This window comes from Panthera onca, chromosome F2 (genome assembly GCF_046562875.1).
Source record: "Panthera onca isolate mPanOnc1 chromosome F2, mPanOnc1 haplotype 2, whole genome shotgun sequence".
In the NCBI taxonomy this organism is placed as follows: Eukaryota; Metazoa; Chordata; class Mammalia; order Carnivora; family Felidae; genus Panthera; species Panthera onca.
Window position 1 is genome coordinate 38,514,442 of NC_138356.1, and position 19,099 is coordinate 38,533,540.

General features: G+C 41.2%; 1 protein-coding gene and 1 long non-coding RNA gene across 4 annotated transcripts in view; one reads left to right on the plus strand and one right to left on the minus strand.

Annotated features, from left to right (window-relative positions):
• PIP4P2 (phosphatidylinositol-4,5-bisphosphate 4-phosphatase 2) overlaps window positions 1-9,970 on the minus strand; it is a 54,223-nt gene extending 44,253 nt beyond the window's left edge. The window contains exons 1-2 of one of the 3 annotated variants that reach the window (XM_060610875.3): window positions 8,910-8,986; window positions 996-1,071 (exon numbers count right to left, since the gene is read on the minus strand). In XM_060610875.3, the coding sequence (XP_060466858.1) occupies window positions 996-1,002 (7 nt within the window). In that variant the 5' untranslated portion in view covers window positions 1,003-1,071; window positions 8,910-8,986. Of the gene's footprint in view, window positions 1-995; window positions 1,072-4,007; window positions 4,132-8,909 lie in introns of those variants that run through there. The other 2 variants (XM_060610874.3, XM_060610876.3) reach the window with 2 other exon arrangements.
• Window positions 8,579-17,132, plus strand: LOC132664280 (uncharacterized). Its single transcript, XR_009603556.3, has 3 exons — window positions 8,579-8,927; window positions 12,993-13,178; window positions 16,956-17,132. It is a non-coding gene; the product is annotated as an uncharacterized LOC132664280 (long non-coding RNA).
• Window positions 17,133-19,099: the final 1,967 nt, after the last annotated feature.

Consider the following 19,099-nt stretch of genomic DNA (forward strand, 5'->3'; position numbering starts at 1 on the left):
TTCATAAGGATGTGGCCTCAGCGAAGCAGCCTGTGATCCAAGAACCAGTCTGAAATCGTTCTCCTATAGGTGGCATTAGTTTTAGCCTATCACAAAATCAGCTTCAGCAAGACCCTACTTGGTCCATACCACAGCCGGTGCACACCCCCGGGGAGGCCTTCACGGGGTGTGTGGTCCAGCCGCTAACCTTACAGTGGGTCACGCGTATGGTGTGGGTCTCTGGGTCTGCCTCACCTTCTCCTGCCAATCCACAGCCAACCCCAAACTCCGCAAGGATGCGAGGAGGTTCAGAAATGTAACAGACTGCCCAAATATATTCGAGAACTCTAATTCAGCGCACCGGACTGAATGCTTACGTCCCCTCAAAATTCGTGTTGAATCTCTCACCCCCAGTGTGATGGTATTAGGAGGTGGGGCCTTTGCGAGGTAATTAGGCCATAACGGCGAAACCCTCATGCATGAGGCTAGCGCTGTTACGAAAGGAGTGGAGAGTGGAGTGCACTCTTTCCATCATGTGAGGAGGATACAAGAAGTCAGCACTCTGCAACCTGAAGACACCCTCAGCTCTCACCAGATGCTAAACCTATTGGCACTTGGATCTTGGACCTCCCGACCTCCAGAACTGTGAGAAAGAAATGTGGTGTTTCAGCCACCCAGTGTATGGTATTCTGTGATAGCAGCCTGAACTCAGACACTCAATAAAACTCTAGGCTGGAACAGAACATAGTTCTAAGTGAAATAAGACTTTGCCCCACTTTAAACTGAGGCACCATTTCTAACTTTAGATTTCTGCAGGTAGAGGACAGAAGAGGACCACTAAAAACAATACAATTTCTAAGTGAGGAATGCAGGGGTTACATAGTAAATAACTTATCTCTTCAACCAGAAGTGAATTTATTTTCTAGTCACTGAAAACAGTTCCTCAAGCAATTTCAAATGTACACGTTTTTAAAAAGTGAAACAAAGGCGAAAAGGAAATGACAACGTCTACTTACATTTCATACAAAATCTACGTGTGTTTCAGAATAAAGAATTGGCCTCTTCCCTGAAGTTAAGTCACCTTGAAGGGATCTTACAATTAAAATAAATGTACATTAGAATATTAGATCAGGTGGAAATGAATAATTTTTCAATTCTTTAAAAAGGACTTGAATATAAACACGTATAAACAATTATCACTGAGGTTACTAATGACCTCCATGACACTAAGTTCAAAAGACATTTTTAGCCCTTATCTATTTGTTCTTTCTTGCAGCTTTGGACAGGTTCGACTACTCCTTTCTTGAAGTGGTCTCTTCTCCTTGATTCTGTGATATGAGAGTCTTTGGGTTTTCCTCCTACCTGCCTAGAAGCTATTTATCAGTCTTCTCGGAGGTTCATCTTCCTCTAACTAGTCATTGAATGTCAGAGTATCTCAAAGCTTTACCCTAGGCTCTCTCTTCTTTTTACTTTGTTTTTTTTTCTCCCTAAGTGGTCTCATAGATAGTCTCCCAAACTTTTGTGCATTTTGGTACACAGAGAACATGACAATATTTTTATAGGTACTCAGAGATGGAGGCCTCTGGCCTAAAGCCTTCTGCTGTTCCAAGGACTGATGACAACCAATATCTTAACACACGTATGTTCTATGTCAGCACATTGCATGGCACACTGGTGGGGCCTCGGGAAGTTCTGAATCAACATCCATGTACTTGGCTGTCACCAATACACAAATAACACAATTTTGTGTTTTTTAACCTAGGCCTCATTTCTCAGCTCTACACCTGTAGGTCCAATTGCCTACCTGGCATCTCTTCTTGGATATTTGAAACCATCTTAAATGTGTCATGTCTAAAAGTAAGCTCATGACCTGTGTTTCCCAAAAACTGATGCTCTTCTGGGGATCTCTCAGCGTAGGCAATCACACCAGGCTGTGGACACCAGAACTCTGGGAGATATTCTTGCCACCTCCTTCTCACCCTCTCAGCCAATCTACCATCAAGTTGTCTTTAATTTACTTCCTTAACATCATCTTGTCTCCACCTCCACCACCCGAGTCCAAGCTATCATCACAGCATAACTGATCTGCCTGAATCATTTCAGTGGCCACTCAAGCCATGGATCCTCATTGTCTCTTGCTCCACTGTCACTCATTTTCTACTCTAGAAATAGAGTGATTTAAAAATAATAAAAATAGAATAGAGATTTCTCCAAAGAAGACATAGAGATGGCCAACCGAACCATGAAAAGCTGCTCAACATCACTAGGCATTAGAGAAATGCAAATCAAAACTACAATGAGATATCATCTCACACCTGTCAGAATGGCTAAGATCAATAACACAAGAAACAACAGTGTTGGCGAGGTTGTGGAGAAAAAAGGAACGTTCTTCATTACACTGTTGGTGAGAATGCAAACTGGTGCGTCCACTGTAGAAAACAGTATGAAGGCTTCGCAAAAAATTAAAAATAGAAATGGCATATGATCCAGTATTTCACTACTGAGTATTTACCCCAAGAAAACAAAAACACTAATTGAAAAAGATATATGCACCCCTATGTATACTGCAGCATTATTTATGATAGCCAAGATGTGGAAGCAACCTAAGAGTCCATCAACATAGGAATGGATAAAGAAGATGCAATGTGTATGTATACACACACACACAACACACACACACACACACACACACACACACACACACACACACACACACTGGAATATTACTCTGCCATAAAAAAGAACAAGATGCTGCCATTTATGACAACATGAATAGGCCAAAAAGGTATTATGCTAAGTAAAATACGACAGAGAAACACAGGGGCACCCGGATAGCTCAGTCAGTTAAGCGTCCAGCTCTTATCTCAACTCAAGTCTTTATCACAGGATTGTGAGTACGAGTTTAAGCCCCACATTGGGCTCTGCACCCAGTCCAGAGCCTACTTAAAAATAAAAAGACAGGGGCGCCTGGGTGGCTCAGTCGGTTAAGCGGCCGACTTCGGCTCAGGTCATGATCTCGCAGTCCATGAGTTCAAGCCCCGCGTCGGGCTCTGTGCTGACAGCTCAGAGCCTGGAGCCTGTTTCAGATTCTGTGTCTCCCTCTCTCTGACCCTCCCCTGTTCATGCTCTGTCTCTCTCTGTCTCAAAAATAAATACACGTTAAAAAAAAAAAATTTTTTTTTAAATAAAATAAAATTAAAAAAAATAAAAAAATAAAAAGACAGGGGTGCCTGGGTGGTTCGATCAGTTAAGCATCTGACTCTTGATTTCAGTTCCGGTCATGATCTCACGGTTCATGGGATCGAACCCCACGTAGGGCTCTGTGCCGGCAGTGTGAAGCCGGCTTGGGATTCTCTTTATTCCCCTCTCTCTGCCCCTCCCCAGTTATCTCTCTCTCAATCAGTTTTTTTAAAAAACTTAAAAAAAATAAAAACACAGAGAAAGACAAATACCTCACATATGTATGGAATCTAAAAAACAAAACAAACAAATAGCAAAAACAGATCCATAAATACAGAGAACACACTGATGGTGGTCAGAGGGAGGAGGTAGGAGGGGGTAGGAGGGTTGGAGGTTGGGCAAATTGGAGAACGTGGAGTGGAAGATACAGGTTTCCAATTATTGAATGAATAAGTCCCATGGATAAAAGGCACATCATAGAGAATATAGTCAATGGTACTGTAAGAGAGCTGTATACTGACAGACGGTAGCTATACTTGTGGTGAGCACAGCATAACATACATCTCAGTCACTGTGTTCTACACCTAAAATGAATGTAACGTTGTGTGTCAATTGTATTTCCATTTAAATAATCATGATGATGATGATGATACATATGTAATAATAATAATCATAATAATAATAATAATAAAGATGTGACCAGATCATCCCTTCGTTGAAGGCAAAATTTCTCAACATGACAATAATACCCTGCATGGACTGAGCAATACTTAATTGCTCTGGCCATCTGTTGCTGCAAAACGAATCACCCCAAAACTTAATGGTTTAAAACAACAGTTTAATACTACCTTTCATGATTCTGTGGATTGTTCAGCTTGAGCTGGATGGGAATCATCTAGAATCTATCATACAGCTACAATAAGAATTTGGCTTGAGTTGGAGTCATCTGAAGGCTCAACTGGGCTGGGCATCCAAGATGGCTTCTTCACTCACATGTCTGAGGGCTGGTCAAGCATCCCTCTCTCCATGTAGTCTCCCCACATGTGTAGTCAGAGGTTCCTTAAAGCATGGCAGTCTCAGTGTATTCAAATTCTTTTTTTTTTTTTTTTTTTTTTAAATTTTTTTTAATGTTTTTATTTTTGAGACAGAGAGAGACAGAGCATGAATGGGGGAGGGGCAGAGAGAGAGGGAGACACAGAATCAGAAGCAGGCTCCAGGCTCTGAGCCATCAGCCCAGAGCCCGACGCGGGGCTCGAACTCACGGACCGCAAGATCGTGACCCGGGCTGAAGTCGGACGCTTAACCGACTGAGCTACCCAGGCGCCCCCAGTGTATTCAAATTCTTACAAGACAAGTTACTTTCTTCAGGGTACATTTTATAAGAGACCAAGGCAAAAGCTGCAAGACCTCTTGTGACCTAGTCTCTGAAGTCATTCAGTTCTCTTCTACTTTATCCTATACATCAAAATTGAACCACATGGTCAGTCCAGATTCAAGGAGGAGTGGAACTATCCAAGGACTTGAATATCAAAAAGCATAGCTCTTTGGAGGGCGAGAAGGGTCTCTGGAGAACATTAACCATACCCACTTCTCCAATCCCATTTTGCAGTGTATTCCCTGTTAGCTTCCACGTTAGCCACACCAGCCTTCTTCCAGTTCCTTGTACTCATCATACTCCATCCTCCTGTAGGCTTTTGTAACAGAATGTTTTCTTAGTCTAGAATGTGTTTCCAATCCCCCTTTCCCCACGTTCAACTTGGAGACCAAAGTCTCAATAAAGTCTCAGGAAAGTCTTCCCTGTCTTCCTAACCAGGTTAAGTCTTTTTATTATATAATTTCATTGCACTGGATAAATTTCAGGCACTGTCCTTATCCCCACTGCACTTTGAATTTGTTCAAATGACTATGTAATTGATGGCTCAATAGCCCCCACTAGACTGGAAGAGGGGCCATATCTGTTTTTCCCATCCTATCACAGAACTTACCTAGTACTCAAATATTTATTTGCTGAATGAATGGCAGAAATAAACTAAGTAAATGAACTGTCTCTTATAACAATTCCTTTAAAATTATAGTGAAGTAGATAAGCACATTCCCTATTCAATACATGGATAATTAGGCAATCCCAAATATAAACCATTTTTCAGAGTCTCGTCTATAAATATAAAGGTCATATTCTCTTGCTATATCCTACTTATAAAAATAGCAGATGTATAAAGAAATCAATTAAATATAGTCAAATTATGTAAGTTTTGTGGTATTTCTTCCAATCTTTTTTTTCAAATGAGCCTAAGCCTGTCTTTGCTTTTAATGTCTATGCCTTAACAAAAGCTGACACATGTACCAAATGGAGTATTCTAATCACCAGAGAGGTATTCCTCTCCTCTGTGCAGGAATCCGATACTGATGGTAAAAGACCACTAGAAGCATTCCACTTAGAAACCCAGGTGGATTATTACACAGACCAGACATGATTCTGACTGTGCTAAAACAAGACGCAGAATACTAACTGCTTCCCACTACATTATCAATAACCTGTCTATAAATAAACACTTCACCAACTTTCAACTTAAAACGGAATACTTCATCTTGGAGAGCTAACATTCCTGTTCTTAGATGGTAACACAAACAGCAAAGGATTCGATTAGAGAAAATAATCACGAGTTATGGCTCTTAACTATTTTTTTTTTTTTAAAAAGTGCATAATTATGAATGGTATTATAAAACAAAGTTCATTATCAAAAAGTGCATTCTATTCTATTTTGAATCCCAACCTTCAACTCTAATTCTTGTCAACTACTTTCAAGACTGAAAAGATCTGGTCTAGCAACAGAGTGTTTCCTACAATACAAATAATTAGCCATTGTGTTTATTTATTATTTCTGCCCACTTCAACATGGGCTCCAAGGGGGGTTTGGTCAGTCTTGTTGACCTAGAGTAGTCTCTAGCACATCATGCTGCCCAGTGAATCACTGAATGGGTAAATAGGACTGGTGTTCTAGAATCAGATTTTGTGTATTACTCAAAATATATATGAAGATGCTTATTTGTTATTTAAGAGAAGATATTCTGACAAAAATGCCAACACATAAAATGTTCTCACTTCTCATCTATGCTTCTTGCTTCCTAGGTATTATGCCACATGAAATTAGTGTTTCTAATTATCTAACCTTTCTTATCCACCAGGTATAGAAAAAAAATTATATTCTACCATAAGGCAGAAACAGCTTTTAGCTAAATCAATTGTTAAAAACAAGACAACGGGCTCAAAATGGAGTCACTTAAGCTTAGCTCCATATCACCAAACTGAGACTTAATTACACTTTCGACCTCTTCCAGAAATGGAATCTTAAAGTGAATCAGGAACTACCTGATCCGCACTAGTGAGGTCATCTGCCTGATAAACCCCTGCCATCCCATAAAGGAAAGTGGTCTTCCCACAACCATTTCACTTTCTGGCAGTATAATTTCCTTGTTCCCACTCCATTCCGCCTATAGAAGTCTTTCATTTTGTACAGCTTTTGGAAGCTCCCTTCTGTCTGCTAGATGGGATGCTGCTCGAGTCATGAATCATTAAATAAAGCCAGTAAGGTCTTCAATTTTTTTTAACCTTTATTTATTTTTGAGAGAGAGAGAGAGAAAGTATGAGCAGGGGAGGGGCAGAGAAAGAGAGGGAGACACAGAATCTGAAGCAGGATCCAGGCTCCCCACTGTCAGCACAGAGCCCCACTCAGGGCTCAAACTGGAACTCTCCAACAGTGAGATCATGACCTGAGCCTAAGTCGGATGCTTAACTGACTGAACCACCCAGGCGCCCCAAGCCAATAAGATCTTTCAAATTTACTCAGTTGAATTTCGTTCTTTAATACATTGAATTTCTTCGGTTATTAAGTTATCTGGAATGAAACTTCTTTTTTCCAGTGGCTGAACTGGACTTTGCAACTTCTTCTGTAATGTGAGGGGTTTTATCAGATTAAACAAATACATGGCAAATGATACAGAATTCTACAAGCAGGTCTGTGAGTATGACTATTTTTGTGGAATAATTTCACCACTGTGGCTAAAAATACAAAAACAAAGATGCAAGATAGAGGGCATGAAAATCCGTCAGAGGACAGTTGCTTAACTCCAAAGTTTGTCTTTTAATAAATTGCAAATATTTTGCCTCAAGGGGTGACTTGATGAAACATTCATTTATAAGTGGTTAAACTTCTTCTAGACCACCCAATTTAGGTTAAGAGTAAAATATTAATATCAAATTTGTGCATTAAAGGAAATTCCCCCAACTGGTATCCTCTGATGCAAGTTTAACATGGACCTACAAACGTGACTTGTGGCTTTTCTGTAGGTGAGTCTCTGCTCCATTTTGCACCTTATTTCTTAACTCATTGATCACACTGAATTATTCACAGCTGAACATCTTTTTCCTCTGTCCTGCTTCTTGTTAAGTGCAGATTAAGATCTAGATTGTTGTAATTCATTAAGTGGAAATTTTAAACACTAAACAAGTTGAACCTGCTCCACAACCGCTCCAATTCCAGACTTGAACTTGGAAAAAGTTGTGTTACAAGAAACATGATCTGCCCATATTTTCAAAGGCATTAACATCTGTCTCCTTGGGTTTTTAAACTCCTCTCAAATTCAGCCAAAAAGAGAGATGCACTTAAGCTACGTTTGCAAGTGCCACATTTGACCATTCATTACTCTAAGTGGTTTTTTAAAGTCTTGTCTTCCATTTTCTGTAAGTCCTGACTCCACCTTCTTTCTACTATAGAACTCGACTACAAGGCTTAGAACAAAGATCTTTGAATAGTTTGCTAAACACCTCCCCCCACCCACACACTTCTTTCTTCAGATCCCACCGCTATCAAATTGTTTCTGATTCCATCTTGAGCAGTAAATAAATAGAAGTACATGCAGGATTAACTTGGGTTACTTTTAGAAGTAAGTTCATTTCAATCTCACCCAGACATGCATAAAAAATAGTACATCTTCCTTTTTATTCTTCATCATTCACCATTAAAGCTAACATATACTCGTTACTAAGAGGAGTAACAGGGAAGGGCAGGAATTTCAGACATATTAAGAATATTGATTCATTCTATTCCTTTTGGGGAGACAATTCCCTGATTGAACAGAGCACTGGTGGGGGAACAGGAGGAGATGCACATTTTTCAAGCTAAGCCCTTTCAAGGACAGATCCCAAGGTGAGCAGTACTAGGGGTTTCTCAGCAACCTGAAAGGATTTGTGAATGATTGTGAAAGATTTGCACCTCCTCCAGCTGCACTTAGGAGCTGTTCTAAAACAGTAAAGCCCAGTTTGGGAAATTCATGTCACATCCTGTACCCCTGGACAAGAAGTGGTGAAATACACACACACACACACACACACACACACACGCGCGCGCGCGGACGGACGCGCGCCACACACACACACACACACACACACACACACACACACACACTCCCCACACACACCCAGCGGGTGAGAAGGGGTGAAATACACACGCGCGCGCGCGCGCGCACACACACACACACACACACACTCACGCTCACACTCCACCCCACCCCACCAAAAGCCCTGCGGGGAAGCTCCCAGCCAAGCAGGTTCGGGCTTGGGAAGGCACAGTCAGCATCCCTCTCTCCTAGCCCAAGTGAGAGGCTCGCCTCCGCCTCGGAGCTACAGCTCCCTTGGTCTTTCACATTCTAGGCTTTTCCTTTCGAAGTAGAAAGGTCTATGCTGGCCTTACCTCTGGGGCTGCTTTCCTGTAAGTACGGCGGGGCCGTGGGAGTGACATTCCCCGAGTGGGATGCTGACAGCAGCGGCGAGCGTTCGTCCACCCCGTCAGCAGCCATGACTGCGGCGGCGGCGGGGCCAGGGGGAGGCTGAGCCGGGGGCTGCGGCGCCCGCGGAGGTGGTGGCTACTGCCGCGGCCGCTGCTGCTGCTGCTGCCGCTGCCGCTGCTGCTGCTGCTGCCGCCGCCTCCGGGAGGACCCGGGCTGTGTCACAAGGCAGGAGGCGGGGGGAGGGGAGGGTGCGGGACCGAGAGGCGGGGGAAGGGAAGCGCGCTGGGAAGCCAGTCTGGGGGAGGGGAGGGGAGCGAGAAAGAAGGAGCCCGGGAGAGGGGCGGAGGGGAGGAGTGGAGAAGGGGAGGAGCGGGAGCCAGGGAACACAGTAGGGCTGCCCCCGGAAGGCGGGGAAGGGAAGGTGCGGAGCCACAGAAAGAGGGGCGGGCGGGGGAGGCGAGAGAAAGGGGCTGCAACTCTTCTCTTTGTACTTTACGTTTCCTTAGCTAAGAAGAGGAAGAAGGGTAAAGAGCAACCTGAAAGGGGGTAGGAGAAAAGGCCTTGACTGCGGAAAAACTACAGCAAACACGGATCTCAAGTTCAGCTCCAAGATGGGGGCGGGGGCGGGGGGAGGAGGAGGGATTCTGTGCCGTCCAACTTTGCAGCAGTTAAGGGAAGAAAGCTAACTCCTAAGGTTATCAATTCCTTCTTGAGGGCTGCTGCTGCTTTTGTTGGAAAATCACTTTTCAGTATCTGTTGTCTAGAACGAAGTAAATTTCTGCAGGAGTGGTGCCATTCCTTGCTTGTCCTTGTTTTCTCGTATCTGTTTGGCACTCTCCTAACAGTATCTTACTGAAATGATGCATAGTGTGCTGGCTTTTACAAGTTTAATTTGACAAAACACGTTGCCCTCATAGTTTTGTTTTTGGACCATATTGTCCCTGACACCTTATACAATAATGAAGCTTATGAATAATGTAAAGCAATTAAAAACTACTTTTCTTGAGCTAGCGTTTTAGAATGATCTTTCACATGTAAAAGAGAGTAAGGAAAAAAAAAGCTAGGCATAGTTACCGGCATGCTTTCTTGTTTTTTTCTTCTCCTATTTTGGTGGTTGGCTAAAGTGGCTTAAAAATCAACGTTTTGAGTATGCCAGACAGAAACGCAATAGGAAATTATCAAAAGATAATTTTTCTGCAGTAATTCTTGGAGCCATTCAACAAACATATATTATGTGCTTCCTGGGTCTACAAAGGTGAATACACGGGGCAATGGTCTTTATCCTCCAGATGTCTGTGTGGGAACACAGTTGAAAACAAATAAAAAATGAGGCTGGTAGTCCCAGCTGTAGATTTAAAGGGTCAGGAGGAAAAGCTGGCTTTAGAAATTTGAAACTGCTTCTCATGTTACATTAAGAAGGGTCTTCATTTTGCTCTCTGAAGATACTCTTTCTTCCAAAAAATCCATTTAGGCATCAGCTGGAAATCCTAAGGGAAAATCAAAGAATAATGCTTTCTATTATGCAGCATCTTTTATGGGTCAGTAGTATCAGGACCCAACACAATATAAGGATCCCCATACGATATAATCCAAGGGCGTTTATAGATCTCCAGAAACCTGAAAAGTGAGAGGTCAAGATGTAGCGGTCCCTGCAAAAATGAACATTTTACAAAAATGAATGGCAGGCTTTTTGGTTTGTTTTTGTTTTTGTTTTAGGGTGCAGTGAAAGAAGCTATTGAGTTAAAGAAACTTTTAAGAAGAATCAACAAAATCCTATTACTCTAGCATCCTGTCCTGGGGCCTATCACACTGGATTGTAACAGTGGATTTACGTTTCTATTACCCACCTCCCCCTTATTCCCCACTGACTTTGTGAGTCAGAAACCATAACTGTCTCATTAACTCTTGTATCTCCAGTATCTAACACAATGCCTGGTTCATTAAGAAGCACTCGATAAATATTTGCCAAATAAATAAGCAAACGAGTGTATGAGTAAATCCTCCACAGTGCCAGAATCTTACTAAAGCAAATTGTTAGCGGAAAAAACAGAGCATCTTGTGATTTTTTTTGATGAAGATGACAGCGTTGCCATCTGACCACCGTTTTTACTGTTCCATTATTTTCTCTTCAACTAGGGTCCCTTTATTGTCCAGGTAAAAAGGTTTGTTTGTTTCTTTCTTTCTTTCTTTCTTTCTTTCCTTCTTTCCTTCTTTATATGGCTTCTTTATCTATTTCAGAATTCATTAGAGGGTGACACAGCTAGTGGTAATCACTCTTCTCACACTATACAAGGTAGAGGGTAAACCAAGGGTATATTTGCAGCAATGCGAAGTTTCGTAAAAAGTAAACAAAAACAAACAAACAAACAAAAAACTTTTATTAGGTATCACTTCATTCTAGTTTAAAAATAATTCTATAGGGGCGCCTGGGTGGCTCAGTCGGTTGAGCGTCCGACTTCGGCTCAGGTCATGATCTCACGGTCACGTCCGTGAGTTCAAGCCCCGCATCGGGCTCTGTGCTGACCGCTCAGAGCCTGGAGCCTGTTTCAGATTCTGTGTCTCCCTCTCTCTCTGACCCTCCCCCGTTCATGCTCTGTCTCTCTCTGTCTCAAAAATAAATAAATGTTAAAAAAATTAAAAAAAAATAAAAATAAAAATAATACTATAGTTTATGGTTACTCAATAAACATTAAATAATTCTTATCAATCCAAGGCATTTTATGATGATAGTATTTTTCCATCTCTACTCAGGAAATAAGGTAATGTTTCTTTTGGGATACAAGTACAATATAAATAGATAATGTGTGAGCTAGTAAAAGCTGTATCTTACTACTTACTGAAGCTACTTACACTACAATTTTAGTTACCTACTACTGAGCAACCCACCATACCCAAATCCAGTGGTTTAAAACAACATGATTTGTTATTTTTCATGACTCTATAGGTAGTTGTGTGGTTATTCTATTGGTCTTGCCTGGGCTTGTATTCAGGGAGCTGCATTCATCTGGCAGATTGGCTAGGGGCTAGCTCAACTGAGGCAGTTTGGATGGGGGTGGGGGGGGGTGGGGGCGGGTTGTCTCTCTTCAGCTCTTCAAAGTCTGTCATTCCAGGCTTCTTCACATACCTGGTAGGCAGTATTTGAGGGGTGAGAGGGTGACTGCGGAAGCTATGGCACCTTTTCCAGATCTAGGCTCTGTGTCTCAAATAATGTCACTTCTACCATATTCTTGTATCTCCCTCAGCCTGCCTCCTGCTTCCTGTCCAAAGAAAGTTAGAGGCTCAGAGGCCTCTCTTCATGATCAACCCCTATTATGATCGTCAGTCATTGTAAAGATTAAACAACTTCCTCATTTGCACTTTATAAGCCATCCTATGACATCCTGCCTCTAAGCTTCATCTCAGTGTTGGATTTGAAGACCTAGTTCGTGAGCTATTCTTTTGTGCACAATAAACTCTAGCTAAATACTATTTTACTCATCTGGTTTTAATTTTTACTGCCTCTGGATTTCAACAGAACTGTAAAATGATACATGTATGCTGTTTGAACTGTTGAGTTTGTTGTAATTTTTTATGGCAGCAATAGAAAATGCCACCTCCCATCAAAGAGAGCTAAAAGAAGCTAATTGTTACTTTCTGTGTTCTACATGGAAATGACATTAGTGAGATCAACGAGTTCATTAGGTATGTTTACTACCTACAAGGTACCACAGACAAGAGTTAATTGGTCTACTCTCTGCCCTCTGGTCTCCAGGAGCAATCTCCTCCCTGCTTTTCTAGCTTTCACCGACAGTCTCGTCTCTGCCCCTTCCAGCATTCACCCGCTGCCTGGCCTGAAGACTGCCATGTGCTTTGGGTTTTGTTGGAGCGATACTAATTTCTCTTACATTTATCTATTGCTTTGTACTTTAACTACTCATTCCTGTTGAATTAATCTATTACTTTGTACTTCTGGTCCATCCCACTTTGTCTGGTTAACCTATTATTGCTTTGGAAGAATCCAGCATCCTAAAACTTAGAGACTGAAATAACAATGCGTTATTTTTCAGAAAGGTGCATTCAGCTGGTGGTTGCGCTGCTGACTGCACTCAGCTGAGAAAGCTGGATTGGCTGATCCTCGCTCTCCAAACTCGCTTTCATCCTGGGCACCTTTGTTGAACTCACTCTCAGAATAGCGCTCCCACAGGGCAGAGGCAGATGCTGCCAAGGCCTCATGGGTCCCAATTTTGGAACAGGTACAAGCTTGTTTCTACCACTCTTTACTGGTCAGAGCAAGTCATAAGGCCAGCCCGCATTCAAGCGAGCAGAGGGATAAATTCAGTCTCTTGATGGGAAGTGTGGCAGTGTCACATGCAGAGGGGCATGAATGCAGGGAGGTCACTGTATAATGACCCATCACAGCTAAAACAGTATTTGATATAAGAAAAGCAGTGAGAAAGGCAAAGGAGAGTTCCTCAAGAAACATCATGTTTTTGGGGAAGAAGTTTAATTTGAAACATTAAAGTCCATCTAAGAAGTATGTTTTATTAATATCTGTGCAACGTAAAGCATACTCATATTAAATATGTTATTGTAAGGATTATAATTTCTCTCCTTGGCGCATAACCACATGCTACCTCCACTTGGTCACCTTGATGTCTCCATCTTTCTCCTCTGTGCTGGGGGGGGGGGGGGGGGCAGGCTTGGAGATCAATTATATTTCAATATGATTGCATATAATTTGAATTCAGTACCTCTAAATAGTGATCTTAGTAGTTCAGGTAATTTAACTTCTCTATACCTCTTTTGTTGAATTAGTCTGTAAAACAAAGAAAATAATACCAACTCATAGGGTATTTATGATAATTGAATGAGAAAATGTATGGAATATAAATAATTATCAGTGCTTGGCACATAGATTTGCTATAAATATAAGCTTTTTTTTTTTTTTTTTTTTTTACTGCTCTCCCTTTTTAACTCTATTAGAAGGGAAACCAGGGGATAAGCATCACTGAACTAAGCTAGGAGTACAATGGTCTTGTATATACTAGGAGTACAATATATATAAATTTAAACAAGACACTGGGATGGGGAAGGCCCCTAAAGAACTTACATTTGTGCCTTCTCTGGAAATCCATATATATATATACACACATATATACATATATATATACATATATATACACACACACACACACACATATATACATATATACATATGTGTGTATATATATATATATGTGTATATATATGTATATATGTGTGTATATATATATACGGATTTCCAGAGGAGGCACAAATGTAAGGCACATATATACATATGTGTGTGTATATATATGTGTATATATATGTTTAATCCATATATATATGTTTAATCCATATATATATATATATATATATATATATGTTTAATCCATACACACACACACACACACACATGTTTTTGGTTGTTTGTTTATTGGTTTTTTTTTTTTTTTAAGTAACCCCTAGGCCCAACATGGGGCTTGAACTCATAACCCAAGATCAAGAGTTGCAGGCTATACTGACTCAGCCAGCCAGGTGCCCCTGAGTATGTTTATATGTGTGTATATATAAATATACATATACATATATATACACATACATATATATACACACACACATAAATATATATGTGTATATATGTATATATTTATATGTATATATAAAATATAAAAATATATATTTTATATGTTTATATTTATATGTGTGTGTATATATATATATATATATATATTTTTTTTTTTTTTTTTTTTTTTTTTTTTTTAAGTCGGCATCATGCCCAGTGTGGGACTTGAACTCATGACCCTGAAATCAAGAGTTGCATGTTCTACCAACTAAGCCAGCCCGGCACCCCTGTTTATATTTTTAACTCACTAATTCATTTATACTTAACTTATAGTTACACAGGGTAGCATCTCAGTGTGTAGCCTGCATGCTCAATGCAAGAACTCTGGAGCATCTCAGCAGGCCTGAAGGGGTTGTATTCAAGCATAAAGGTTCCCGTGTCCTTTGGAAATTCCTATTAAAGAAACATTGAGGAACACTGTCAGGTCCAAGGAAACAGGGATTTATATTTCACATGCAGAATGAAATATCAGTGCCCCTTCATCACTGTGGGGCTTGGGAAGGCAGGAACCTGGGTGTTTGGTGAGGGAAACTTGAAGGATGGGTACTCCACCGTGTCTAGGGTAAAGAGGTTTGCCTTTAGCTCCAAGGGCTTTTGTTCGCTTCTCCAGCAGACAAACTTGTAAGCCCGAAAGAACAATGCCATGTTCCGGAGTTGAAAAAGGTGCTACGTTTTGCAGAAACAGTCGAGGAGGGGTGCAGGCTTGACTGTGGTCACAGAAGAGTTTTCAGTTAATTTGTCCTGGATTGCCTGTCACTATCTCAGTTTCATCAGCAAAATGGAGGATAGCTGTCCTGCATCTCATAGTATGCTAATATGCGTAAAATAAGACACAAGCTCTATAAGCACCCTCCAAAAGAGAAGAGTGAAATGAAGTTCAAGAGAGGATATGTGACCTGAACTTGTGTAGAACTTTCCCTGTTGACCCAAAACTGCCAGCCAGGGTCCAAAGCTGAAGATAAAGAAGCAGTAAGTATTTGCACATACTAAATCAGCAGCACTGGGCCCTCAATAACCACAATTACCCCAAATCATATAAGCCAGAGAAGGAGGAGAAAAAATGAGAATCACTGGAGTCATAAATTGTTGGCTTAACAAAGTTCTACTGTGGCTTTTCCCTACCCGTTTCCAAAAGGCCAAGTGAGAAGGGCTGTAAGAGAATTACTTGCAAAGTCTGGGGGTGCCTGCACTCCGTTTTCTACTCGTACCTCAAATTAGGACACAGGCCAGTCCATCTTCCTAAAGTCTACGTGAACAGGAAAAAAGGAATTGGTGAATGTCAGTAAGAGAAACAGGAAGGCTTGTGGTGTAGCCCAGCTATCACTTCTGCTTTGATGAGAATGTGAGCTTCTGGTAGGCCAAGTGAGTACCACAAAGCTGGGCTTGTGCCATCATGTTCGCACCAACACACACACACAAAACTAACTACTAGGCAAAAAAGTCCCCCGGCAACAAAAACAAAAGTTCAGGAGTATGCCACTGAGTGCAAGAGCTGAGGAGAGTTGGAAAAATTTAAACGAGACACTGTGGACTGGGAAGGCCCCTAAAGAACTCCTATTTGTGCCTCCTCTGGAAATCCAGTATCTGAATACCTGCTATGGAGAGACCATTGTCAATGGCAGGGTGGTGTTGGTCCAACAGTGAGTGCCAAACAGCCTGAGGAAGATGACGATGATGGCCCCTTTAATCCCTCTGGCTCCTCCCCGTGTCCACTGGAGAAGCTAGGAACCAGAAAAGGAAGGAAGGACCTACAGCCCAGAAGTAAACTACACTCTTCCCTCCAAGGTAGAAAATGGGAAAGAGGTAAAGAGAAGGCCATACCCTCTCCCCATTTCCAGTCCTCCAAACCGCCATGCTAGCAGATGACAGAAGAAAGAAATCTTTTATTTGGATATGAAATTGGAGTTATAGACTGAATGGATTTTTAATCACTGAAATTGACCAAGAAGTTATAGAACCTACAGATGTGACAAGATATCTGTGACAGGTGGGGGTGCGGGGGGGGGGGGGCTTTAAAATGGCTGTTTTAAGGGCAGTATTTGGAGGAGACTATAACCATTTCTTATTTGTACCTCACTGAGTTACATTTGTTTAGTAAGTTGGATAGATGGATAGATGATCAATAGATGGATAGATAGATACAGAGATACAGAGATAGAGAAATATATATGACTGCTGCCCCAAATTCAAGCTTTCCTTGGCTAAAACATTGTTGACAAATAAATACAAGTATCTAGTACTAAATGTTGTGACTACAAAGATGAGAAACAGCATTTAAGAGGTAATTAAGGTTAAATGAGGTCATAACAGTGAGGCCCTAATCCAATAGGTTTGATGGTCTGATACCCGAGGTTGTGCTCACGCACACATGCTTGCTCTGTCTCAGCCTCTCTCTTTCGATGAATCTGCACTGAGGAAAGACCAACTGAGGACATAGTGAGAAGACAGCCATCTGCAAGCCAGAAAGAGTGTCCTCATCAGAAACGTGGCCCTGTTGGACCTTGATCTTGGACTTCCCATCTTTCAGAACTGTGAGGAAATAAATTTCTGCTCTTTAAACCAAGCAGTCTGCAGGCATTTTCCTATGGATACTCCAGCACGCTAATACAATCTGCAAAGAATAAGATTGCTTTTTAAAAATCCTCTTTGCCCTTGGAAACACCCATTTTCACAGAGAAACCTATCTGAGACCAGCGGAGCAGTTGATAAACGCAAAAACACGTTTTATGATGAGAAACTTCCTTTTCCTATGGTTTCAGAAACCAGTTGGGTAAGAAAAGTAACTGTTACCTCTTTAGAAATTGGTATTCCCAGAATTTCCTCCTAGGAGATACAAAACACATTCTAGTTTTATTTTCTGCACATCTAGGCTTTCGATTCTGTCTTAGCAGAAGGTCAGGCAGAGGGTCTGTCTGACCCTCAAGTGCACCATCCAGTTTATTTAACCAGTCCCCTATTTTTTAATGTTTCAGAAATTTTGCAATATTTTATTCACTCATTCAACAAACACTTACTGAATGCCTTCCATGTGCCAGGCACTCTTCTAGGAGTTACAAAACCCCTGACCTCATTACAACTGAAGACCGGTAACACTCAGGTGAACAAGGATATGTAATATATCAGGTGGTGATAAATGTGATGGGGAGAAATCAAGCGGTGTAAGGGGAAATAGGAGAGAGAGGGTAGAGGGGGCACATTGCTTTCTTGCATGGAGGAATTTGGTAGGCTTCCCTGATATCTGAGCAGAGATAGGGACAGTGAACGGCAAGGTCCCGAGGAGGGAACACACTTGACACGTGCAGGAATGGCAAGGAAGCCTGTGTGGCCTGAGCAAAGTGAGCTGGGGAGTGGGGGTGGGGTGGGGGAGTAAAAGATGAGATCAGAGAAGTTTGCCATTGACCTGGGTGTGGCAGATCATATGCAGCCGGTTTGGCTTTTCCTCTGAGATGAGAAAAGTTTGGAGCTCTTGGAGGCTTTTAGGGTAGAGGAACGACACAGGTTTTAAAAGAATCACAATGGCTGCTTGTGTTAAAATTGGACTGTAGGTAAGAAAATAGAAGGACTAAAGGTGGAAAAAAGGAGTCAGATTTTGGATATACCGTGAAAGTAAATCTAACACGATTTCCTGACGGATTTCATGTAGTGTATGAAAAACAGAAGTCAAGGATGACTTCGGTCAATCTTTGAACACTTTTCTGAGATTTATTTAGGATAAATTTTTTTTGAATGGAAGGCCAGATCAGAGACTATGCACATGTAAAAATTTGGGGGCATATATTGTCAATTGCCCTCTGGAACTTGGAACCATTTTATACCCTCACTTGTAGTGACGGAGACTCTCCATTTCTCAGTAGCTTAGGAAAATAACATGGACCATTATTTTTAATATTGACAGCTTAATATGAAAAGTAGATTTTTTGTGACTTAGTTAACTTTATCCTTAATGATTCTTAATATTCTTGAATATTTTTAGTAGTCCTTGGTATTGACCACTTTTCCACTGGGAAGTTCACCTTTTTTATTATCACTTAAAATTTTTATTTATAACTTTAATTTAAAATTTTATTGATTGACAAAATCCATTCCCTTTTCCTTCTAAAAACCCAGCTAAACCACATTTCCCAGCCATCCTTACACTTAACAATAGTTATATGTCCGAATTCTGGCCAATGGAAGATTACAGAGGTACTTTTAGCCTGGCCCATAAAAACATTCCTTTCATGATCCTGCAACCCTCTTTTTTCCTCTAAGAGAGATGGCAGGGAATGACCCCCAAGGAGACCGTGGGAGTCACATTGTTGAAAATGGTACAAGAAAGAAGGATCTTGAGACACTAATCACTATGTACAGGAGAGCTACCCACCAAGAACACTGGATTTGGAGAGTTTTGTGAGAAATGTGCTTTACTGTGTTAAGCCACTGAGATTTCAGAGTTTATTTATTACAGCAGGGGGTGTTTTCCCTAATCAAGAAATACATAGAAAGAGTTATAAAGAATTTCTTTATCTTCAGATAGGCAAATATACTTGT